Source organism: Dipteris shenzhenensis, chromosome 10 (genome assembly GCF_047967505.1).
Source record: "Dipteris shenzhenensis isolate YYH24624 ecotype China chromosome 10, Dip_SZ_1.0, whole genome shotgun sequence".
Lineage (NCBI taxonomy): Eukaryota > Viridiplantae > Streptophyta > Polypodiopsida > Gleicheniales > Dipteridaceae > Dipteris > Dipteris shenzhenensis.
In genome coordinates this window covers 23998348-24025193 of record NC_141605.1, presented here as the reverse complement: position 1 = coordinate 24025193, position 26846 = coordinate 23998348, and the positions used below count along the sequence as shown (strand labels likewise).

The window sequence follows — 26846 nt, the reverse complement described above, 5'->3', positions numbered from 1 at the left end:
TTGAGGGTTTATTCCCTGAGCATACACTACACCATACCATATCTCTCCTTGGGTATAAGTGCGCAATTCCTTGGGTATCTCGATGAGCTGCGTTTTTTGCTTGAGTATTTAGCCTTGCGACTATTAAGTCTGCAAGCTCATCTATGTTCAAATCCTTGGCCTCCTTGGATTGCTCCTTAGAAACCCTAGACGAACTCGCGTCAGGATCCTTGGATCCCATAATCGAGGGTACTGATGTATTAGTGGTCTCGTCGCCCTCTCTCATGTTATCTCCTAACCTGATCGCTTCTTTATTGCATGTCTCGAAGGATGTGATATTCAAGAGGTCCTGAAGTCACTGTGGTTGTGCAAGCCAACAGATTTATGTCTTCTGTGTTCTCAAAAAGTTGAGCTCGTGGGTCAAATCTTCCAAAGAAATTTGTAATTCCCTCATAAATCCTATTGGAGGTTGACTACGTCGGGGACTGAGTCCCTATGTTTGGAGTAATGAAAACTTGAACTTCATTCTGGTTAGACATGTTGTCCTCCATGCTCATAGTCTTGTCTGTGCTTGATTCGTATTCAAACAATGGTCCTAGCACAGATGATGTGCTGTTCAATGAAGATCTTTCTCTAGTGGTTACACTTGAGCCCAAAATGGCCTCTAAGTCAACGTTTGAAGTACTATCTTCTGGAACAATTTCAGATCCTAAGGTACGACCGGACCTAAGGTGCATGTATGTTACTAAGGTTCAGGTGAAGTTGAGTTCTGCTGTCAATGTGTTCAGGCTGTCACAGGCAAAGTGTGCAGTTCTGGTGCAAAGAATTATTGCAGCGCCCTAAATTGTTTGGGCTCTTCACTCACTTTGGCTGATCAATGCATTGGTGTTATGGAAATGTTAACCTTTTCTGGTGATGGTGTAGGTCTCTGATGCAATATAATAATGCAGCGTGCTGCAATAAATTATTTCAGCGCCCTGGCTTTTTTGACTCTGTTTGACTTTTTGGGTTGAATTTGAATTGGAGCACTTCATGAAAACACTCTCAGAATCTAAGTATTGGTCAGTTCACAGGGTCACGTTGCAATAATTATTGCAACGCCGGTGCAATAACAGACTGATTGACAGATTGGTGGTTAATTAAGTGGTTTCAGGTTTTGTGTTCACTGAATCATAGCTAATTTTGAAAAAGTCAAGTTTAATTAATGCAGCGCCGATGTAATAAATGCTGACAGGCTAGTGCATTTAATTTTTTGACAGGTAGGTGCTGACAGCTGTCAGTGACTGTTGGAGCTTATTACAGTGCCCTAGAACACTAATGTAGAGCCGATGACTCCGACCTTAGTTTTAACCCTTTTGTCCATTTTTTTGGTGTTTTTTCTAATCTGTGATTTGTGCACAGTGATCTGTGGGTGCTCTACTAACTATGTGAAGCTAAAAAACACAAAAAACAACAACTTAAAAAACTCGAAATGAAGAAAGTGGGTTTTTGACCTCACAAGCCTCTTCCTGGGTCGCTTCTTGCCCAAAAGATGACTGTGATAGGTCGTTTTTGATGTACAAGAACTACTTTTTATGGATCTAAACTCAAAACAACAAAAAACAACTTCTTAAAACTCGTTTTTGATTTTTCTAGCCCCTTGGCCACTCTTCCTTCCCTACTCTCCTTTGCAACCAACTAACGGTTTAGAAAGGGTAACTACAAGGAATACAATAGCAAGAACCTAAGCAAGGTTGCTTACCTCCTCGGCAACCATGCCAAAATTTGTTAAGTCTTCTTGACAGAGACCAACGTGTCGTGGGGATCTTCAACCGAGCCGCTATGGAGAGCTCAACCTCCAAGCCACTTCCTTGTGAGAGCTGGTTCACTCGCTACTGCTGTGGTGTTGTCACTGGCACCGTCCTCGTGCTACTACACGATCGTAAGGGGGAGAGGGAGGAGATGAATCGTGAGCGTGGTGAATGGGAAAACGATCATAAGCGTAGCAACAAAATGAAAGCAAGATGGAAAGAAAGGAAGCATGACACAACACAATAGTGAGGGAAGCTTTGCTCTCTATTCCACTCCTTCAAGCAAGGAAGAATGAAGACCAAGGTCAACACCCTTGGCTTTTATACAATGACCTTTTGAAGGGAGGTTCAATCCTAAAATGGGGCCTAGCCCTCTAGTCCTTTCTCTCTTTGTTGGCCCACGACCTATATTATATGGAATACAAATGTTTCAAGACGTGTCTTGCTTCTTCATTGGCAGAGCATTGGCAGAGAGGAACGGTTGGCTAAGTATTTTTGGGATGGTTCAATAAACGGCTACGAAACCAGTCTAAAGAAGCTAAAAGAACTATGTTTGGTGAAGGTGGACGAAAAACTGCGCTTCACTATGCACGATCTTTTGAGGGACTTGGGAAAAGAGATGAGCAGAAGTAGCAAGACATGGGTGCGGAATGATCAGGACTTGAAACAAATGCTACACAATAACCAGGTACTTACTTTTCTCTTTTCAGGCACGTCCACAATAATAGTATAGGGAAGTGAGGTATCAGATAGGAAGTCTCCATGAAAGGCTACTCCATGGAGCTGCTCAACCGTGACCTGAGTATGAAGAACTGAATTGTGTTCTTTGTGATTGATGAAATGCAAAGATTACGTTGTGACGTGATGATTTGATTGGTTTGTTTTTGTAGGAATTGAAGTTTGTGACTGATGAAATGCAAAGATTACATTGTGAGTTGATGATTTGCTCTCTTTGTTGTAGTAGGGACTTGATCAAATCCGGGGACTTATCACTTCCCTACCCAGGCTAGACGCAGATCAACTTTCCAAAATGCAATCCTTGCGGCTCCTCCACTTAAACGGAACAGATTTGAATGGTACATGTGAGGAACTTCAAGGCCTGCAAATCAGGTGGCTGAGTCTTTGGAATTCTGTCGATATCACTCCTCGTAAACATTTGTCCTTGGAGTTCATCACTGTGCTCATTTTGTCCAAGGATTATCGGGTGGATGTGGAGGAGATGGGAAGGTGGTCATCTCTGGAGAATCACGAGGCTCGTCAGTTTTATGAGAAGAGCAGTTGCCTTTCACAGCTGAAAAGGTTACGGCACTTGGACATTACGGTATGCGATATGGTGGAGAAGCTGCCCGATGATTTTGGCTCCCTCGGAAGTTTGGAACGATTGAATGTTTCAGGATTGAAATTCATCACCAAGCTGCCTTCTTCCTTCGGGCAGCTCAAAAAGCTACGGGAGTTGGACATTTCCTGGTGCATGCAGTTAGTCGAGCTGCCTGAAGATTTTGGCTCCCTTGGAAGTTTGGAACGGCTGTGGGCAGATGGATTGCGGCGCATCACCAAGCTGCCTTCTTCCTTCGGGCAGCTCAAAAAGCTACAGGAGTTGCACATTGGCGGGTGCACGCAGTTAATGGAGCTGCCTGAAGATTTTGGCTCCCTTGGAAGTTTGGAACGGCTGTGGGCATATGGATTGGAGGGCATCACCAAGCTTCCTTCTTCCTTCGGGCAGCTCAAAAAGTTACAGGAGTTGAACATTGCCTGGTGCACGCAGTTAATGGAGCTGCCTGAAGATTTTGGCTCCCTTGGAAGTTTGGAATCGTTGAGCGCAAATGGATTGGAGCGCATCACCAAGCTGCCTTCTTCCTTCGGGCAGCTCAAAAAGCTACGGGAGTTGCACATTGGCTGGTGCACGCAGTTAATGGAGCTGCCTGAAGATTTTGGCTCCCTTGGAAGTTTGGAATCGTTGAGTGCAAATGGATTGGAGCGCATCACCAAGCTGCCTTCTTCCTTCGGGCAGCTCAAAAAGCTACGGCGGTTGGAGATTGACGGGTGCACACAGTTAATGGAGCTGCCTAAAGATTTTGGCTCCCTTGGAAGTTTGGAACGGTTGTGCGCAGATGGATTGCAGCGCATCACCAAGCTCCCTTCTTCCTCTCGGTGATCAAATTATACCTGACTCACAATATTAGATTTATGATTTGGATGGATGAGGTGATCTCCAATTGAATCTATTTTTAAGTGGAAAAGGGGCATTGGTCTAGAGTTTGAATGACTCATGCGCACCATTCATTAATCACAAAAAGAGAGCTACTCTTGCATACACAAGCATACACAAAGCACACTAATGTGTGCACACACGCAGGAGCGCACATAGATTTTACTAACTAGTTTATAGCCTTAGGGATGTCTCACGCAACACACCAGTGGGTGGATGGACGTTCTAGTCAAAAAGCACCAATAGAATCATAACAAACACGAATCTGGGTGCAAGTTGCATACACACTAAGCTACGAATGTGTTGATTTTGTTGTATTTAATGTTATCGCCCTCTTCTCTTTGCTTTTTGGGCGGGGGAGTTTGCTTGCTCAGCTCCCCATTCAACGGACACTTCTTCTCCACCAATCCATGATAGTTTCATTTAGAAGGAGCATTTAATACTCGCTTTTTTGAGATCTCTGTCCAAATGTTTGGTGTGTAAGCACTCCATGGACATAACATCCTACAACTCCTGCCTATGAACTAGGTGCAACTTGGGTGGGGGGCGAAGGTGTGTAACCACTCTTAATTAAGAGATTCAAATGAACATAGGACAATTATTCTTATGTACAATCGAAATGCTCCATTAGAGTTGTTTATGTGTAAAGGATGCTTATTGTGTTTATTCTTAAGTATGGGGCAATTGTTTTATGCGAGACTTTATAAGCAAATCTCAACAAAACAGAAATTCTTTGAAGCTTTCAATTTCAAGTGGAAGTTCTCTTTGAGTGGTTCATTTTGACAATGTGGGCAAGCCATTCTTTGTGCTTGCAATCAACAAAACTCTCTCACTTTTAGCTAAAGTACATCATAGCAAGATTTTGTTTAAGAGTTTATATTTTCATACTTCATTTGAGTGATTTGGTCCTTACACTTGCAATTGTAAGCTTGAGATTCGGTCTAAAAGTGTTGCATGTTTAAAAATGATTTTTGCTAAGTGCAAGAAACAACTTATACAAAAAGTGCAAGGCGAGAACCATCTCTATAGGAGGTTTTAGGACATGCCTTGGTAAAAATGCAAGTTCAGTTCTTCACCACTTCTTTTTTTAAAAATAAAGGACGAGTTTTTTTTCTTGTCACTCTTACAAAGTCCATATGTTTTAATGCACATGTTCATAACTTATTGGAAAAAGGCTTTGACAAGGTAATGCTTGTTGATATTTTACAAAAAACTCCTCATAAGGACACAAGCTTTGAAACCTAGAATGATTTGATCCTACAATGTTTGAACCATTTTTCATATTAGTTAGAGCCTCTGATATTAAGTTAGATGTAAGAATACCAACTACTAATTGTGAGCCAAGCCACACTTGAAAACCATTTCAAACCTTCATTATGAATTGGATTTCTTGATTTGCTTTAGAGTTGCCGTATTTTGAGGGATTTGCATCAATTGGTATAAAAGAAAGTCATTGAACCAAGTTTGAAGGATACTCACATGTATATTGCCCCTTTACTCTGTCGGAGAAGAGCAATGTAGAGACAAAATGAGTGGAGAACAATTGCATAGAATGAAAGAGAATGAGGGCCATATGTAGGCTACCTCTATATCCACTGTGACATCATAGATGACCTCGGACCAAAGGCCACCAAGCTCCTAGAATCTCTCCCCTATCCTTTAGAAGCATCTAGCTCCACCTAACTGCTCCTCTAGCACACACACAGGATCACAAGTGTGCCTATGGAGAGGTAGGACATTGACGAACCCCCCCTCAAGGGACTGCCTCAAGCTATGTCAAGGATACAGCTAGCACAAGCTGTCACATGCCATCTCATGGTGGTCATGGATCTATCAATGGCTAGGATCTCAAGCTAGCAAGGGTTTCCATGGGTGTAAGGCATATAGAGTAGGGAACATAACCCCCCCCCAATGGTTATCTCCCCTGCATGTACAAACAAAATGTCTGCAAGAGGTACCATGAGGGAAAAAACAAAACCCCTCCCAATGGTTATCTCCCCTGCATGTACAAACACAAATCTACAGGAGGTACCAAGGGGACAACACATACTCACATGGTCTACATCGTAGGTGACCAGAGGTGAGGACAAAGATGCTCCAGTAGGCTAGACTAGTGACCATAGGTTCTCCCGCATCAACCTAAACTTAATCTTCATTTGCCAAGTGTGAAAGGCTTGACCATTGAAAAGGTGTGTCTGTAAAAACCACATTTTAAAACATACTAATTTGAGTGTATTCACCTAATAATGCATCCAAAACATAAAAGAGAACAGCTAATGGATAAAATCCTATCGTATATATTTTTGTTCTATAAAACCCCTCATGTTACAGACCATTTCACATATATTATAGCAACACACAATAATTGAAATGTGACCCCCCATAGGCTAAGCTAGCTCAAAACTGCTTTCCATTTAGGAGAGTCCATGCATGTGATATGTTCTCATTCGTACTTTCACATGGATCTGAAACATTTGCATAGAATGTAATGGCAAATATGCACATCTCCAAATGCAAAGAATGATTAGCATATATGTCTTTGCAAATGCAATGGTACTCCTCATTATATTGCCATACATATGCATACCTCATAATACGAATGCTATATAGTTTCAAATCCCAAAGAACCTTTTTCAAATGCTACTTTTGCATGAAAACAATAACAAATACAACAATACATATCTAGATATGTCAATGCATCTACACATACATTGCCTGAACTTCCAATGAATTGTAGCTAGAGTTTGATAATGTTTTAAGAAACCAAGAAAAGTATGAAGTACTACATATGTATGTATTGTCTTTATGTGCATTTAAAACATAAAAGAGAGATAAAAATATCACAACGCCCATGTGTGTGAGACACAAAATATTAAACCTCGGTGCTAAGAAACTTACTGAGGAACTTGTCTCCCTCTTTAAGAATGGTTATGGAGAAGCAAAGCATCTCCTTTGATCCATGATAGATTTGTTAAGGCTGTGCCATGGGGATCTTCAACCGAGCCACTATGGAGAGCTCAACCTCCAAGCCACTTCATTGTGAGAGCTGGTTCACTGTCTACTGCTGTGGTGTTGTCACTGGCACCGTCCTCGGATTCTAACTCGTGCTACTACGCGATCGTAAGGGGGGGAGGGAGGAGATGAAGAGAAGAGAGAATCATGAGTGTGGTAAATGGGGAAATGATCGTAAGCGTAGCAACGAAATGATAGTAAGATGGAAAGAAAGGAAGCATGACACAACACAATAGTGAGGGAAGCTTTGCTCTCTATTCCACTCCTTCATGCAAGGAAGAATGAAGACCAAGGTCAACACCCTTGGCTTTTATACAATGACCTTTTGAAGGGAGGTTCAATCCTAAAATGGGGCCTAGCCCTCTAGTCCTTTCTCTCTTTGTTGGCCCGCGACCTATATTGAATGGAATACAAATGAATGGACTATGTTACTTGCATAACATGCCCCCCTTCCTGTACTAAATTCCATCCTTGGAATTGTCAAAACTGTTTGGGCTTTAGGATATGCGTTGTCAGACATGCATTTAGGTCTTTTTTTGATGACGCTGGCCGTTGAAGGCTCTCCAATTCCCTGAGGTGCTTTTTGTGCAGTAGTTTGTTTCTTTTTGTCCCTTGCTTCTTCATTAGTGGATTGCCCTAGTAGGTGGAAATGGGTCTCCGATTGGCCACATGTGAATTCTATGTCCTCTTCCTGAAGGGTGTTGAAGTGTCTTCGGATGATTTCTTCAGTGTCATAAGACATCTTTGGTTGGTTCGGTTGGAGGTAGTTGGGAGATTTGAGGGTAGGTTTGGAGGCTTTTGGTTGTAGTGTAAATTTGGGTAGCGTTCAGTTAAGAACCATAATGCAGCGTGCTGTTGTTTTGCATATATATAGAATTATTGCAGTGTGCCCAATTACGATGTACTTGTGGCCTATTTTAGTGCAACAACATTATGAGTGGCATTTTATCTGTCTACTTGATCATTCCATGCATCTGGGTCACTTACTTGGATGAGTTGTCAAACCCCCGATGCATTAGCCTGTTAATGCAGCGTCCCTGTTTTTTTGCTACTGTAAGCACCTAGTTGACCATTCGGAGTTCTCATGGCACTATTGAAGTACAGTATGACCATATGGAACCCTTGGTTGTACTCTATTGTGCAGGCCTATGCATGCTGATGCATTAGCATGTTAATGCAGCGTGATCATTATACAATGCATGCCTGCCTTATATTGGTGACTAATGTCCCTGGCATGCTTGATAGGTCTTGTATATGCTCTACCTGTGTGCTGGATACATTTAGTGGCATTTTGCATAGCTCCGATGCAATGCGGTGTTAATGCAACATCCTGATTTAAGCCACTTTTTGAGCTGATTCTGACCACCCAGTATAATAGACCTCTGATATGCACTGTACTAAGTTGCAAAGACACATTGGATCACTCTTTGGTTGACCTAGGTTATTGCAACGCGCTGCAATAACCTTAACTCCTGCACCTTGCAATTGTCTTGTGTTGCTGCCTTTGACCCCTTTTACTTCTGGTCATGTGCATTCCATCATGTTTATGTGATAGGGCAGATGTGTGTGCTAGAATGTGCTGACCCTAGTAAGTGCTTAAGCTATTTGATAAAGGTGTCGTGCTTCTAGCACCTACTTGGTTGTTGACCTGACTTGGACTTGGGCTTGACCTTCGCGTTGTGAGTGCTTGTGTATACACAGTCCTGCCCTTGTGCGGTTGTTTCTACTAAGGACCCTAGAATGTTGGCTTGACAAAATTATGCCCTAGCTTAAGTTAGACCTATCTACTTGAGTACTTGATATGCAACACTTGGTTCAAGGTAAAGCATTGAAGATCCAAGTGGCATACCTTGTGGCCGACATCGTTACTGTTGGTGGAAGCTTGACTTGCAATGTTGTGGTGATCACTATTTGCGCAAGATCCTTGAGCATCGTCTTTGTATCCTTGATAATGTCCGATTCAGCACGCTCTTCGATCCTTGCATTATCATGTGGCAAGACAGGTTCTTATGGTTCTACTTCCTTTGCGGAAGTAGGTTCTTGTGTTTCTGTCTTCCCTTCCACATGTTGTGTATCTTTCCTTGGAGAACTAGTTTTACTCGGGGTAGGTTCTTGTGTAGCTACCTTAGGTCTAGACACTCTTGTGATTGATTGCGACCTTGGCAAAAAATACATAGATGTTGATGATGATGGAACATTTGTAACATCTACCATTTTGCCTTTGCCTTTGTCTATGAGAGCAGGTTCTTGTGGTTCTACCTTTTGAAGTGTGGATTTGACCATGACTCTTCTCCAAGTAGGTTCTTGTGGTTCTGCCCTTTGGCGCGGTACATTTGTTGGTGGTGATGGGCATGTTGGCTTTGTTGGAGAGTTTGTCTTTCGTACCCATACCATCTTTGTCCTCTTTGGTGGTTTCTACTGCGGCTTGTTTTGATGTGATATGTTTGTAGCAGCTGCCTTCTTTTGTTTGGGTAACCATATCTGATCATTGCCTTGGTAAAAACCTTGGCCTTCCAATAGCTGCACTGGCACCTATTGCTGATGCGTTCTGACTCGATGTTGCACTTTCTTAGCTCGAGATTGACGAGGTTTGGGCCGCGAGGGAAATGTTGGCTTTTGATGTTGAGGTTGATGTGGTAGCCATACATCTCTTTCGCCTCTGGAATAACCTTGAGCCTGTAGCAACTTCTTGGGAATCCAGCTTGTTACTGATGATGTAGTCTTTTATGGGATAAGGTGTCTTGTGCTAGAGTTTGTTTACCTTTACTCTTTTGCATGCTTGATTCACCACTTGTTGGCATTGGAGATTGCATCAATATGCCTTCTTGTAGCAATGGCACTTGAGTAGCATGGCCTTTGTAAACCATCTTGGCTTGTTGCTTGTGCCAATCGATTTGACAGTTTGTTAGATGGATCTATTAATGACTCCAAACCAAACGTGGTTTCTTCTGTGATTTTCAAGGTTAAGGGGATTCTAGCTGGTTCAATCTATGGTTCATCATCCCCTAAGTCTTCATCTTCAAGGGTGCTCTTGTATAAGGTCATCCTCTTGGACTTCTCTTTTATTTCGCTCTTTTTTGCTTCTTCGCGAGCTTGCTTAACAAGCTTGATCATGCGGAGTGGGACTATTGTACCCTTAGAGCCGCTCCCATCCTTAACCATATGAGTTCCTCTTTTCTCAGGTATATCAATGGTTGCAAGTAAATGCATCCAATTATGCGAGTACTCTGGTTCAGGTAGAGATGCATACCACGTTTCATCCACATCACCTCCCACTATCTTCTCGTTGGCCGCTTCAAACTGGTTGACAGTTGTTGTCCTAGTGGTCGTTTCTGATTCAACAGCAAATAAGTTGCCACCTAGTGGACAAGATTTCCACATTGTAAGGTCCACTTTTATTACCGAAGAATCCTTCATGAGATAGAGAGTGTTGGATAGCCAATCATGCACTACTCCCGCTGCTCTCAAGAACGGTTTTCCTAGAATGATGTCGTACGAGTCAATTGGGTTCTTAAAGTCCATGACTACAAACCAGACGTGATAAGTGATACCAAAGGTTTTAACCTTTAAGTCCTTTACCACCCCCACCGGCCTTGCAGTGGTTCCATCAGCCAACTTGACTATTAGCGAGGTTTTCTCCATAGGCGGGCTTCCCCACTTTTCCCAACATTGTTTGGTCATTATGCTCACTCCGGCGCCTCCATCCAGGATGGCTTCCACCTTCCTATGATGATACGATATCGGAATGACTGCATTAGAGTCATCACTTTCAAAATATTGGCCTAACTTATTGATAGGCACCATGGGTGTGTCGTCTTCTAAGTCTGACTCCTCTTTTGTCTATTTTTCCTCATGAGCTTCCGTCACTGAGTCGAGGTGTCCGTTCATCCAATCTGATAAGTCATGCCATAACATCGGGTTTCATAGCAATGAAGCAATTGGCATCTTGACTTCTATGGATAGAAATGCAGCAAGTTCTGCGACATCCCTTGGTCCACCTGGCATTATGATGCCGTCAGACTGTCTCTCTATGTCGTCATGAAGGTTGTTTAGACCCTCATGTCTCAGTCTTTCCATAATTGGATCCTCTTCAAACATACGATCCATAAGCAGAGATCCATCATTTGACATTCGGTCTTCGTTCATTTCTGCTATGATGGACGGTACTTTGACTGGTGCTCTATGTGTTGGGTAATTTTGATGTCTTGGAAATTTAATGTTAGCCAGCACTCTGGGTTCAACCTGCGTCGCTTGACATTCTTCGACTAGAGCCATGGCCTTCACCAAATTTTCATTTTCCTTGATTGGATTAGGGTACTCGTGAAATCCACTCGGTGTATTTGGTCTGGGCTCCTTTGCTTTTCTCCAATCGAATCTTCCTCTCCTTTACCTCCTTGACTAGATCTGCTTCCTGTGGTCTCTAAGGTTGCTATCGTGGCCGTGTCCTCATCAGAACCACTTTGCACTATCACTTTATCCTTACCCTTACCCACTTTGATCGCTTGCTTTTTAGTTGGGCTATTTTGGGGTTTCGGATTCTGTGATGTTCTAGCTTGACCTTCTCTTTCTCTTTTATATGCAATTCTCGCGTGATTGCCTTGGCTTGCATACGAGTGATTGCATTTAAGGATACTTGAGCAATGCATCCGCGTTCAATCCCTAACAAGTTAAGACTTGTTGTTCTTGGGTTTGAAGCATCAACAGGTGCTCTTCACATCGAACAATCTTTATAAAGATGGTCTATACCACAACCACTACATAACGGAACATCAGTAGCGACTGTAGTCGTAACTGGTGGTGCACTATTATGTTTGTATGGACAATCCTTGTAATAATGAGGTTCCGTGCACCCATAACATTGGACAGACTGTCCAGCTTGCGCTTTCTGTGGACACTCATTCGCTTTATGTGGTCCATTGCACTTGTAGCATTGGATCGGAGGTCTAGTGTTTGTGTTGTTCATATCCCTAGCCTTTGCATTAACTGGTGCTGTTTAATATACTGGGATATGTTGATCACCTTGAACAACATAATGACTGAGGTAACTCGTATTCGTCATCCTCTTGCGTGGATATCGGTTGTTTAGTTCAAGTCTCGGTGATTCTGGAATCAGGTTCATTCCAACCCTGAGACATTTCTTCCACCATCACTTGATTCATTGGCGTAATTCTAGGTGGAGGTGGTTGAGGTCCTAGGATTGACAGTGGTAATGGCACATTCTGCGGTTGGTATGGCATTGGCCTAACATTACTAGCCCCTTGAACAAATTGATGCGACTGTAGTGGTGGAGCTGGTAATGCTAGTTGTTGCGGCCTAGGTTGATAAGTTTGAGTTTGTGCTTGCGGCAACATTCTTAGATATCTGCACTAGGAAGTCTAGTGGTTTCCCCACCTATTACAGTGTCCACACCATAAGGCTGGTGGTCTTGCTCTTAGCCTTGGACACTCATTTGAGGGTTTATTCCCTGAGCATACACTACACCATACCATATCTCTCCTTGGGTATAAGTGCGCATTTCCTTGGGTATCTCGATGAGCTGCGTTTTTTGCTTGAGGATTCAGCCTTGCGACTATTAAGTCTGCAAGCTCATCTATGTTCAAATCCTTGGCCTCCTTGGATTGCTCCTTAGAAACCCTAGACGAACTCGCGTCAGGATCCTTGGATCCCATAATCGAGGGTACTGATGTATTAGTGGTCTCGTCGCCCTCTCTCATGTTATCTCCTAACCTGATCGCTTCTTTATTGCATGTCTCGAAGGATGTGATATTCAAGACTGTAAGTTGATCATGCAGTTTTGAACTTCTTAACCCCAATAAAAATCGAGGCAAGAGTTGTTCATTGCTGAGTCTTTCATGAGGCTCGCACCTTGCGTTCAAGTGTTTGATTTTAGCAATGTAATCTCGCAAGGAGTCTTTACCCTGTTTAACTTGATTTAACTAATTTACAGGGCTCCACTTTGGACCTTTTGGAGAATACTCCAAAATGAACGACCCTCTTAATGTTTCCCACGTATCCTTCTCCTCATTTTTAAGCACTCGATACCACGCACCTACCTTGCCATCAAATTGGATCCCAAAGGCTCCAATTTTATCGCCATCGGAGACATCTTCGAATGCAGCACATACTTGTTCAAACCGTTCTACATATGTGATCGGATCACTTTCTCCTTGGAATTTCGTGATTAACTTGGCAATGGTAATGGATCTATTTCTAGACCCATGATTTTCTCTAGCTACAGAAAATGCAGCTGGCGCTAGCGCCCCCCTTCCTATAGCTTGCACTAACGCCCTAAGCGCTTCATCAGAAAACACCGTCTGCTGATGAATAGGAGGTGGCTGTTGATATGGCATTTGTGGTGGATTTGGATATGCATAAGTTGGTTGTGGGGGAACATAGGCTTGTTGGGTTGGGACCGGTCGTGGATACTGTCTCATGTGAGGATCCACATAATAAGATGTGCTTGGTGTTTCATGCGGTGGATTCACCGTTGGACGAGATTGCGTGAATGTTGGTCCTATTGACACCGGGTTAAATCTAGGTATCAGCCCTTGATAAGCTATTGTTGTGATCGATGGTCGTGCCATTGGAGGTCTATCTGGAAAGTATGGCACAAGTCTCTGTGGTTGAGGCATCCTCTCGACATTTGCCATGCTGTGTATTCATATATGATCTATAACTTCCTTGAGGATCAGATGGTCCTGCTTCCGAATCAAATCGAAAGACTAGTCCGCCTTCAGCATGTAGGTTCTGAGAATGTAGATCATTTGCAGAGGGTGTCGTCATCACCCTCGTCGTGTTTTCCGCAACAATAGGAGGTCCTGAAGTCACTGTGGTTGTGCAAGCCAACATATTTATGTCTTCTGTGCTCTCAAAAAGTTGAGCTCGTGGGTCAAATCTTCCAAAGAAATTGGTAATTCCCTCATAAATCCTATTGGAGGTTGACTACGTCGGGGACTGAGTCCCTATGTTTGGAGTAATGAAAAATTGAACTTCATTCTGGTTAGACTTGTTGTCCTCCATGCTCATAGTCTTGTCTGTGCTTGATTCGTATTCAAACAATGGCCCTAGCACAGATGATGTGCTGTTCAATGAAGATCTTTCTCTAGCGGTTACACTTGAGCCCAAAATGGCCTCTAAGTCAATGTTTGAAGTACTATCTTCTGGAACAATTTCAGATCCTAAGGTACGACCGGACCTAAGGTGCATGTATGTTACTAAGGTTCAGGTGAAGTTGAGTTCTGCTGTCAATGTGTTCAGGCTGTCACAGGCAAAGTGTGCAGTTCTGGTGCAAAGAATTATTGCAGCGCCCTAAATTGTTTGGGCTCTTCACTCACTTTGGCTGATCAATGCACTGGTGTTATGGAAATGTTAACCTTTTCTGGTGATGGTGTAGGTCTCTGATGCAATATAATAATGCAGCGTGCTGCAATAAATTATTTCAGCGCCCTGGCTTTTTTGACTCTGTTTGACTTTTTGGGTTGAATTTGAATTGGAGCACTTCATGAAAACACTCTCAGAATCTAAGTATTGGTCAGTTCACAGGGTCACGTTGCAATAATTATTGCAACGCCGGTGCAATAACAGACTGATTGACAGATTGGTGGTTAATTAAGTGGTTTCAGGTTTTGTGTTCACTGAATCATAGCTAATTTTGAAAAAGTCAAGTTTAATTAATGCAGCGCCGATGCAATAAATGCTGACAGGCTAGTGCATTTAATTTTTTGACAGGTAGGTGCTGACAGCTGTCAGTGACTGTTGGAGCTTATTACAGTGCCCTAGAACACTAATGTAGAGCCGATGACTCCGACCTTAGTTTTAACCCTTTTGTCCATTTTTTTGGTGTTTTTTCTAATTCTGTGATTTGTGCACAGTGATCTGTGGGTGCTCTACTAACTATGTGAAGCTAAAAAACACAAAAAACAATAACTTAAAAAACTCGAAATGAAGAAAGTGGGTTTTTGACCTCACAAGCCTCTTCCTGGGTCATTTCTTGCCCAAAAGATGACTGTGATAGGTCGTTTTTGATGTACAAGAACTACTTTTTATGGATCTAAACTCAAAACAACAAAAAACAACTTCTTAAAACTCGTTTTTGATTTTTCTAGCCCCTTGGCCACTCTTCCTTCCCTACTCTCCTTTGCAACCAACTAATGGTTTAGAAAGGGTAACTACAAGGAATACAATAGCAAGAACCTAAGCAAGGTTGCTTACCTCCCCGGCAACCATGCCAAAATTTGTTAAGTCTTCTTGACGGAGACCAACGTGTCGTGGGGATCTTCAACCGAGCCGCTATGGAGAGCTCAACCTCCAAGCCACTTCCTTGTGAGAGCTGGTTCACTCGCTACTGCTGTGGTGTTGTCACTGGCACCGTCCTCAGATTCTCACTCGTGCTACTACACGATCGTAAGGGGGAGAGGGAGGAGATGAATCGTGAGCGTGGTGAATGGGAAAACGATCGTAAGCGTAGCAACAAAATGAAAGCAAGATGGAAAGAAAGGAAGCATGACACAACACAATAGTGAGGGAAGCTTTGCTCTCTATTCCACTCCTTCAAGCAAGGAAGAATGAAGACCAAGGTCAACACCCTTGGCTTTTATACAATGACCTTTTGAAGGGAGGTTCGATCCTAAAATGGGGCCTAGCCCTCTAGTCCTTTCTCTCTTTATTGGCCCACGACCTATATTGAATGGAATACAAATGAATGGACTATGTTACTTGCATAACAAGATTGAGTTATGTCCTCCTAGTTTGCACGCCTTGGATATCAGATGCATAATGTGCAATCAAGCAAGCACTTTGTGTTAAGACATCCACTATATAAAATTGGCATGTAGCATCTATCAAGTGGGGTTATTAAGAACCCTAATTTTCTAAAATAAAAAGCCTGATTCTTTTCAATACAGTCCTCTAATATATTTGTGTTCTATAATGCCTCATGTTATAGAACATTTGACAAATATTTTAGCAACACATCACTTATCAGCATATCTTAGAAAGGGTATCACATTTTTAATTACACCAAAATTGCATGCACTTGTGGTGAGCAAAATGCACAAAAGACATGGTAGAATAATGTTTGTATGGTTGCATTTTCCATAATGAATGGAGATCACTGCCCAAGATATTGAACAAATTCCATGCACTCTTAGGAAGTTTGAGGTGGACATTGATGTACCAAGAATACACATGGATTTGCTTTGGAAGCATTCACATGTTTGATTGCGATACATAGATCATGGTGTTGTCTAGTTAGTTGCTAGTTAGAGAGGAGCATTGGGAGGTTTTCTAGGAAATGCGTTTGTTGGGAGAGCATCCATGAGTCTACAAAAATACTCAAACATATGGCCTTGCACATGCATTTAGAAACCTACACCTCTCTAAGAATCTCTAGAGATGAAAACAAGCAAACAAAATGTAGATAGAAGAAATAACTTTTGTGACTCCAATTGTGAACCTTGGTTGAAGTTTTCAATGAGATACCACCTCAACAAGCACCATGTAGGCATGGCTACAAAAAATGTTGCATCTAGTCAATTAAGAAAATAAATAGAGGATTAATTAAGAAATGAGCACTTGAACCCATCCCTCTACAAATAGTATTCGATGTCCCACCTTTGTAGTGGTTTTCAGACGATGCAAGCTATGTTTGAGCATCATGATTGGGTGAAGACTATGCTAGAAAGGAGCCACTTATGGAAAGGCATTGACCATGATTTAATATAGTGAAGTTGAATCTAGAAATTTATATGTAATTCGTGTTTCCCTTAATGATTACGACTTTAGGATTGGTGTATCTAAGTTGAACAATGCTCAATGAAGAAATTTCAAAGGCTCTCCATATATGTTGCAAGATTTAAAGACTCATGAGGCATCAAATATAAGGACTAGGAATGAGGGAGACTATTGAGGAGCCTTTTGGGATATTTAGTCTAGAGCATAAAGAAGATGTGGCCTCAGATCAAGAAGTGGAGGAAGATTCTTAATTTGATCCGATATTCTATTAAAAAGAATCTAGAGCAAGAGTAGCTAACGGTAACTGCGAGCAACAGATCTGTGTGATAGGTAGGAGCTGTTGGAAACCATCGCTTGCCTCAACCATCTCTTTCCTTTTTGTGCATGCACGTGTGTTTGATCACACATAAGCTAGCAAGATCTGCCTTGAATGTTAGCACAATCTCTCCTCCTACATCTTTGCAGATTAGCTTCCCAATGGCCTTAGTTTGTAGCCATGCCTTGATCACCACTCTTTCCATGAAATTGCCTTGAACCGCTTTTTGTTGAAAAAAGTGATATAGTGCAAGTTATGGTTGGTATCAGAATCCTATTTGAGTATTGCATCGATTAACGAACTTGAGTGCCATGAAGTGTGAATGTCTCTTACTTGTGGCACCCTTCTCATCACTCTTGGCAACCCTTCTTTTTAGGTCAAATTTTAACTTGGACTTATGCTCGACTTAGGCAACATTTTTGTGGATGCCACCTTGTGAACAATAAGGGCACGATCATGCTTGGCCATTGATTTGAAATCTTTGTAGGAAAGCTCACACTCATGTAGAACAAATTCATATTCATTGCAACTCCATTGATGAAGTGAAGACCTTTTTCCAAAATTTTGACTAAAGAGTGGACTTGCTACATCCATCTTTGTAGGAAAGATCGCACTCATGTAGAACAAATTCATATTCATTGTTGCAACTCCATTGATGAAGTAAAGATCTTTTTCCAAAAGTTTGACTAGAGAGTGAACTTGCTACATCCATCTTATAGTTCATTATGTCCCACAAACCACTTCTCTCTTTTTGGTATGTCTTGAAAGGAGAGGGCTAATTAGTGAAATCAACCTTCAAAAGGGAAATTCATAATTTTATTTGGGTTGGTTTTCTGTGTTGGACTGATGTGAGTAGTCTAGTTGACTGTAGTGCATGTTTCCTTTGTTGTGTAAATCCATAGTTGCCTCCATCCATTTCCACTAGTTTTGTGCTTTTGTTTTTGGCCCTCTTGCATCCATTTGCCTTCATCAATTTCCACTAGTTGGTGGGTGCTTTCTGTATTTGGTCCTCTTGCATACTTTCCCATCCTTTATGATCAAAGTTGAGCTTTTGATTGGAAAATTTGTGGGGCTTCAAATTAAGGACATGCCCAATATAATTCACCTTGTTTTCTGTAAACCACTTTGCCGGGTAGCACTTCATTTGTGGGTATGTACACTGGTGCCCACATTGGGCCAAGCAATCCCCTCATCACAACATCTAGTTAGGAACATTGTGCCTTTCCTAAACAAGCAATTTTCCTTTCCTACACAAGTTCATGATGTTGTGGAGATATATATATATATCTATATATCTATATATATATATATATATATATAGAGAGAGAGAGAGAGAGAGAGAGAGAGAGAGAGAGAGACCTGTCTTGCTTCTTCATTGGCAGAGAGGAACGGTTGGCTAAGTATTTTTGGGATGGTTCAATAAACGGCTACGAAACCAGTCTAAAGAAGCTAAAAGAACTGTGTTTGGTGAAGGTGGATGAAAAACTATGCTTCACTATGCACGATCTTTTGAGGGACTTGGGAAAAGAGATGAGCAGAAGTAGCAAGACATGGGTGCGGAATGATCAGGACTTGAAACAAATGCTACACAATAACCAAGTACTTACTTTTCTCTTTTCAGGCACGTCCACAATAATAGTATAGGGAAGTGAGGTATCAGATAGGAAGTCTCCATGAAAGGCTACTCCGTTGAGTTGCTCAACCGTGACCTGAGTATGAAGAACTGAATTGCGTTCTTTGTGATTGATGAAATGCAAAGATTACGTTGTGACGTGATGATTTGATCGGTTTGTTTTTGTAGGAATTGAAGTTTGTGACTGATGAAATGCAAAGATTACGTTGTGAGTTGATGATTTGCTCTCTTTGTTGTAGTAGGGACTTGATCAAATCCGGGGACTTATCACTTCCCTGCCCAGGCTAGACGCAGATCAACTTTCCAAAATGCAATCCTTGCGGCTCCTCCACTTAAACGGAACAGATTTGAATGGTACATGTGAGGAACTTCAAGGCCTGCAAATCAGGTGGCTGAGTCTTTGGAATTCTGTCGATATCACTCCTCCTAAACATTTATCCTTGGAGTTAGTCACTATGCTCATTTTGTCCAAGAATTATAAGGTGGTCGTGGAGGAGATGGGAAGTTGGTCATCTCTGGAGACTCACGAGGCTCGTCAGTTTTATGAGAAGAGCAGTTGCCTTTCACAGCTGAAAAGGTTACGGCACTTGGACATTACGGTATGCAATATGGTGGAGAAGCTGCCCGATGATTTTGGCTCCCTCGGAAGTTTGGAACGATTGAATGTTTCGAGATTGAAATTCATCACCAAGCTGCCTTCTTCCTTCGGGCAGCTCAAAAAGCTACGGGAGTTGAACATTTGCTGGTGCACGCAGTTAATGGAGCTGCCTGAAGATTTTGGCTCCCTTGGAAGTTTGGAATGGTTGAGCGCAGATGGATTGCGGCGCATCACCAAGCTGCCTTCTTCCTTCGGGCAGCTCAAAAAGCTACGGGAGTTGAACATTGGCCTGTACACGCGGTTAATGGAGCTGCCTGAAGATTTTGGCTCCCTTGGAAGTTTGGAACGGTTGTGCGCAGATGGATTGCAGCGCATCACCAAGCTCCCTTCTTCCTCTCGGTGATCAAATTATACCTGACTCACAATATTAGATTTATGATTTGGATGGATGAGGTGATCTCCAATTGAATCTATTTTTAAGTGGAAAAGGGGCATTGGTCTAGAGTTTGAATGACTCACGCGCACCATTCATTAATCACAAAAAGAGAGCTACTCTTGCATACACAAAGCACACTAATGTGTGCACACACGCAGGAGCGCACATAGATTTTACTAACTAGTTTATAGCCTTAGGGATGTCTCACGCTACACACCAGTGGGTGGATGGACGTTCTAGTCAAAAAGCACCAATAGAATCATAACAAACACGAATCTGGGTGCAAGTTGCATACACACTAAGCTACGAATGTGTTGATTTTGCTGTAATTAATGTTATCGCCCTCTTCTCTTTGCTTTTTGGGCGGGGGAGTTTGCTTGCTCACCTCCCCATTCAACGGACACTTCTTCTCCACCAATCCATGATAGTTTCATTTAGAAGGAGCATTAAATACTCGCTTTTTTGAGATCTCTGTCCAAATGTTTGGTGTGTAAGCACTCCATGGACATAACATCCTACAACTCCTGCCTATGAACTAGGTGCAACTTGGGTGGGGGGCGAAGGTGTGTAACCACTCTTAATTAAGAGATTCAAATGAACATAGGACAATTATTCTTATGTACAATCGAAATGCTCCATTAGAGTTGTTTATGTGTAAAGGATGCTTATTGTGTTTATTCTTAAGTATGGGGCAATTGTTTTATGCGATACTTTATAAGCAAATCTCAACAAAACAGAAATTCTTTGAAGCTTTCAATTTCAAGTGTAAGTTCTCTTTGAGTGGTTCATTTTGACAATGTGGGCAAGCCATTCTTTGTGCTTGCAATCAACAAAACTCTCTCACTTTTAGCTAAAGTACATCATAGCAAGATTTTGTTTAAGAGAGTTTATATTTTCATACTTCATTTGAGTGATTTGGTCCTTACACTTGCAATTGTAACCTTGAGATTCGGTCTAAAAGTGTTGCATGTTTAAAAATGATTTTTCCTAAGTGCAAGAAACAACTTATACAAAAAGTGCAAGGCGAGAACCATCTCTATAGGAGGTTTTAGGACATGCCTTGGTAAAAATGCAAGTTCAGTTCTTCACCACTTCTTTTTTTAAAAATAAAGGACGAGTTTTTTTTCTTGTCACTCTTACAAAGTCCATATGTTTTAATGCACATGTTCATAACTTATTGTAAAAAGGCTTTGACAAGGTAATGCTTGTTGATATTTTACAAAAAACTCCTCATAAGGACACAAGCTTTGAAACCTAGAATGATTTGATCCTACAATGTTTGAACCATTTTTCATATTAGTTAGAGCCTCTGATATTAAGTTAGATGTAAGAATACCAACTACTAATTGTGATCCAAGCCACACTTGAAAACCATGTCAAACTTTCATTATGAATTGGATTTCTTGATTTGCTTTAGAGTTGCCGTATTTTGAGGGATTTGCATCAATTGGTATAAAAGAAAGTCATTGAACCAAGTTTGAAGGATACTCACATGTATATTGCCCCTTTACTCTGTCGGAGAAGAGCAATGTAGAGACAAAATGAGTGGAGAACAATTGCATAGAATGAAAGAGAATGAGGGCCATATGTAGGCTACCTCTATATCCACTGTGACATCATAGATGACCTCGGGCCAAAGGCCACCGAGCTCCTAGAATCTCTCCCCTATCCTTTAGAAGCATCTAGCTCCACCTAACTGCTCCTCTAGCACACACACAGGATCACAAGTGTGCCTATGGAGAGGTAGGACATTGACAAACCCCCCCTCAAGGGACTGCCTCAAGCTATGTCAAGGATACAGCTAGCACAAGGTGTCACATGCCATCTCATGGTGGTCATGGATCTATCAATGGCTAGGATCTCAAGCTAGCAAGGGTTTCCATGGGTGTAAGGCATATAGAGTAGGGAACATAACCCCCCCCCAATGGTTATCTCCCCTGCATGTACAAACAAAATGTCTGCAAGAGGTACCATGAGGGAAAAAACAAAACCCCTCCCAATGGTTATCTCCCCTGCATGTACAAACACAAATCTACAGGAGGTACCAAGGGGACAACACATACTCACATGGTCTACATCGTAGGTGACCAGAGGTGAGGACAAAGATGCTCCAGTAGGCTAGACTAGTGACCATAGGTTCTCCCGCATCAACCTAAACTTAATCTTCATTTGCCAAGTGTGAAAGGCTTGACCATTGAAAAGGTGTGTCTGTAAAAACCACATTTTAAAACATACTAATTTGAGTGTATTCACCTAATAATGCATCCAAAACATAAAAGATAATAGCTAATGGATAAAATCCTATCGTATATATTTTTGTTCTATAAAACCCCTCATGTTACAGACCATTTCACATATATTGTAGCAACACACAATAATTGAAATGTGACCACCCATAGGCTAAGCTAGCTCAAAACTGCTTTCCATTTAGGAGAGCCCATGCATGTGATATGTTCTCATTCGTACTTCCACATGGATCTGAAACATTTGCATAGAATGTAATGGCAAATATGCACATCTCCAAATGCAAAGAATGATTAGCATATATGTCTTTGCAAATGCAATGGTACTCCTCATTATATTGCCATACATATGCATACCTCATAATACAAAAGAGTCTTTAACGTCGTAGGAACAATCCCAAGAGATCACATTGATGTATCCAACGAGAGGATTCGAATAGAAAGCGTGCGAAATCTCACAAATTGGGATAATCAATCTACCATTGTTGGGTGATAGAGAGAGAAAGAGAGGGGCAATTTTTACGGAGGAGGAACAATCCCAAGATGCTTCAAAGGCATGTTCGAGGAGTCCAAGAGTTGAATCCAAATGGACATAGGGAAAATACTTGGGGCCTTTGCAGCAACCACTTAAAGGAGAAGTGGGACTATAAGGGAGGTGGACTTAAAGGGAGGCGATAAACCATCCACTAGTTTTGTGCTTTTGTTTTTGGCCCTCTTGCATCCATTTGCCTTCATCAATTTCCACTACAAGGAACCCCCAACCCAGCAAATCCGGGGAGTACAATACCTCCTAATGCTGACCTTGTATGAGCTTGGAAACACAGGAATGTAGATGCTCTGTGTGCCCTGGTTAGAAGTACTACTGATAGTGTTTGGACCTTGATTCAACATACATCTAAGGCAACTGTGGCCTGGAACATATTGAAGAGTTAGTATGATATGTGGAATCAAACAAGGATCCAGAACCTAGAGAATTAGCTCGCAGTAGCTGAGAAGTTTAATGAAGGAGAGACAATGGAGGCATTCATAACCCGAATCAAAAATTTGTGTGACTAATGGCTGGTGTTGGGATACAAAAGACTAGTGCAGCAGTGTTGGGTGCTTTCTATATTTGGTCCTCTTGCATACTTTCCCATCCTTTATGATCAAAGTTGAGCATCAAAGTTGAGCTTTTGATTGGAAAATTTGTGGGGCTTCAAATTAAGGACATGCCCAATATAATTAACCTTGTTTTCTGTAAACCACTTTGCCGGGTAGCACTTCATTTGTGGGTATGTACACTGGTGCCCACATTGGGCCAAGCAATCCCCTCATCACAACATCTAGTTAGGAACATTGTGCCTTTCCTAAACAAGCAATTTTCCTTTCCTACACAAGTTCATGATGTTGTGGATATATATATATATATATATATATGAGAGAGAGAGAGAGACTCAAAGGAGTATAAGGAGAAGTGGGAGTATAAGGGAGGTGGACTTAAAGGGAGGCGATAAACCATCACTCACTTTGTGAGTCATGTTCCCTCATGGTGTGGGAGGAGGAGGAGGAATAACAGGGTAAGCCAAGCTAAAATGTTTTCTCCTTTCTTTCTTTCTTGTCATCATCATGCATTCTGTGCTTCATCATCTTCTTCTTCTTGCGCTTCATGCACTCTGTACTTCTTCTTCTTCTTCTTCTTCTTGGGTTTCTTGTGAGGCAAGACAGACTGACAAATTTGATATCATGTGTTGCTTTGAAGGAATGGCTTGGACGAAGATGACGGATTCTATGTTGGAGCCCTCAAAAGACAGCGTCTCATCTCTGCAAGTGCTTTTTCTACTGCTGCAGCTTTCGATGCTGCTATGGCTTCCTCTTTCTATACCTACCCATCTTTGTCTTCCCTGGCCTCTTACTTTGCTGGATCTTCTTCCTCTTTATCACCCAATCTCAGCCCCTTGACTCCCGTTTCTTCTTCCTATTCCTGCCTTTTTGATCGTCCCGTGTATTCTTCCCCCAACCTCTTCGGACCCTCTAGGTCTTTCCCTCTCGTTCGCCTTCGAGGCTTGCCTTTCAACTGTACCGAGAGTGATGTCTACTCTTTCTTTGCTGGACTGGATGTCATCGATATCTTGCTCATCCACAAACAAGGTCGATTCTCTGGAGAGGCTTGCTGTGTCCTCGGAGCCCCTCTGCAAGTCGACTTTGCTCTCCAAAGAAACAGACAGAATATGGATCAGCATTACATCGAGGTCTTTCGGTGCAAAAAGCAGGATTACTACTCCGCAGTGGCCGCTGAGATAACAAAAAGCAATAAAACCCTAACTAGGGAATCCGCTCCAAGTTTACCTCCTCCTAAATCCTCCTCTCGTAAAGAGCATCTTGAGCATACGGGTATTTTGAAGCTCAGGGGACTACCTTTCTCAGCTTCCAAGAGGGATATCATGGAGTTCTTCAAGGGTTATGGTCTGAGAGATGAGAACATTCACTTCGTTGTTCACTCTGATGGTTGTGCCAGTGGTGAAAGCCTTCGTGGAGTTTGATAGCCCTGATCAGTCCACGGATGCCATGTGTAGAGACAAAATGATGCTTGGAAATCACTATGTAGAGCTCTTCCCTTCTTCCTGTGAGGAGGCAACGGGGGCTATTGGTCGCTTCAGAAAGTGATACCAAATTCATCTGCAGCATTAGTTTATACCCAGAAATTTGTGGATGCCTCCTATTCCGTTGGGTTACACCATCTACAGTTTTTGGGAGGACCAATGAGAATCATTCTTGGTTCTCACTTTTCAAGCACAAGGTCGATGTCGAAACATCAGGGTTCTACCAAAGTCTTTGTACGAGTTGAAAGTTCAGAGAAGCATAAAGTTTTGTCCGTCTCAGGTTAGATGACTAACGCTTTTGAAGATGTGCTGCATAGTAAGTTTTTCACAGTGAATGCTCCATTGAGTTTACATTTAATTTTTAGAGTTAGGTCTGTTAGTGCTCCGTCATTGTCTTTCCAGCTCTGGACTGAGGTTTAAGGGAAGAGAGAGAGAGAGAGAGAGAGAGAGAGAGAGAGAGAGAGAGAGAGAACTTTAACCATTGTTTTAAGTTAAGTGTGATGCAAGTTTTATCAGTAGTGAATCTACTAATAAATGTTTCCCGCACATTTCAAATCATCTTGCTTGTTCGAATGGTCTTTTATGTAAAATATTTGACTATACATGAGCATTCATAGTTTGGATGAACACTATTGCCTCTCTTAATACAAAGCGTAGATCCTGATATGGTTTGCCCATTGTAGAAGCTCCGTATGAAGGTTTTGTGTAAATAAAGATTTTTGTGTGAATTTGTGTGCGCACGCACAAGTGCCCATATGCCACATGCTAGGGGAGTCGTTTGTTACAAGCAGGTGTGCCATAGTGGGCATCATAGTAGCCATCTCTTAACCTGCTTCATTTGGTACACATCTAGATGTATACCCTATTGATTGCAAAGACATTGATTGCTTAACTACGTTGAAATGTTCTTCATGGACATTGGTAAGTTTTTTCCTTGCCTTGCCTAGGTTTGGGATGTGCTATCAGTGGAACTGAGTTTTTGAATTATCATTGGGTTTTTAACAAGAAGACATCTAGATAAAAGCACGGTTGGCTAATGCTCTTCCACTTCCTTTTTTAAAAACCTCTTTTTCCTTTATGCCCATCTTTTTTCCCTTCCTCTTTTTCTCACCAAGCAGTCACATATATGGCAATGCATTTGGGAAACCTCATTAGGTTTGCAGTGAATATCGTATTAAAAGTGCTCATGCACCCACTATGCTACATGGAGGAATGCTTTCTATTTGGAGTGTTCATTATTTGAAGTAGCTAAGGTGGTGTTGAGATATCAAGCTCTAGCCCCGATATATCTCCTGGATGACTATCACTTATGTCACCGACTTGTTAGCTGGAGATGCGGTTGGTACACCGCCCACGAATAATAGCTGGATGATAGCTATCCTTATCTACACTAGTTCGTGGCTTAGTTAGTATGCCACCTCAGTTACTTGAGTTTGGTTTTGAGACCCACATATAGGGTTCTTCTATTTCCTTGTATTTGTGTTCTTTTGGCTTTCACAACTAAGAAGAGGAAAACTGTTTTCAGCCTCCAACCTTGTGTCCTCTCTCTTTTGTGTGTTGTGAAGAAGGCTGCACTTGAGTCTCCTATCTCTCTCCCTCATTCTTTTCATGGTATCAGAGCCTTGTTCGTGGTAAGGAGATCAAGAAAGCAAGCCAAGTTTGTGGTGTCCTGGTAAGAGGACCAGTGTTGCTTCCCTATTTTGAGTTTGGGAGCAAATCTCTGCAGGTAGCACAGCCAGAAGTGCAGGAGTGCACTGTTTCAGATTGAGAGGCCCTTCGCGGTGTGGCGAGAGTGCAGTATATTTGGCCGTTTCGGGGCCCGTTTTGAAGGCGGAAGTTCTTCGCAGGCACTCAGAAAAAGGCCCTGTTTTTGGCTGTGCGACCACTGCGCGGCTAGTCGGTGGAAAGGTGCCACAGAAAGTGCATCGTATGCCTGTGTGCAGAGATATTGGGAGTTGCAAATTCATGCCTGTTGCCTGTTGATGCAAAATCGTCACTAGGAAGTGACTGTGTGGTGAAATACCACTTTCGTCAGTGTTGCAGATCTGCCCCTGTGAGGCCTTTTGCAGAAGTTTTGCTATTTGCCCTTGTGAGGCATTTGCTGTGTTTACAGGTTGCTGTTGCAATTCGTGATTTGTAAAATGTCTGAGAATCTGTCTACCATTGTCAGTGAGAAGCTTGACAAGAACAACTTCCAAGCATGGAAGTTCAGGATGACAAACTTCCTCATGGGAAAGGGAGTTTGGGAGTACATCAGTGGTGAAACTGCAGAACCAGTTTTGGGTGCTGCTCCCACTCCTGCTGAATTGAAGGCCTTTA

General features: G+C 42.1%; 3 protein-coding genes across 3 annotated transcripts; all 3 read left to right on the top strand.

The window, feature by feature from the left end:
* Window positions 1-3063: 3063 nt before the first annotated feature.
* Window positions 3064-3959, top strand: LOC147897590 (uncharacterized). Its single transcript, XM_087380417.1, has one exon. The coding sequence runs from the start codon at window positions 3100-3102 to the stop codon at window positions 3922-3924; it is 825 nt and encodes a 274-aa protein (XP_087236543.1). The 5' UTR covers window positions 3064-3099; the 3' UTR covers window positions 3925-3959.
* Window positions 3960-14008: 10049 nt separating this feature from the next.
* On the top strand, window positions 14009-19709 carry LOC147897589 (uncharacterized). The gene is made up of 2 exons (XM_087380056.1): window positions 14009-14173; window positions 18914-19709. Exons 1-2 carry the CDS (start codon window positions 14009-14011, stop codon window positions 19670-19672), a joined length of 924 nt encoding a protein of 307 aa, XP_087236182.1. The 3' UTR covers window positions 19673-19709.
* A 3754-nt stretch (window positions 19710-23463) lies between these two features.
* On the top strand, window positions 23464-24591 carry LOC147897588 (uncharacterized). Its single transcript, XM_087380055.1, is given in 3 exon segments — window positions 23464-23504; window positions 23687-24449; window positions 24451-24591. Coding segments are annotated over 3 exon segments (945 nt in total).
* The last annotated feature ends 2255 nt before the right edge of the window (window positions 24592-26846 follow it).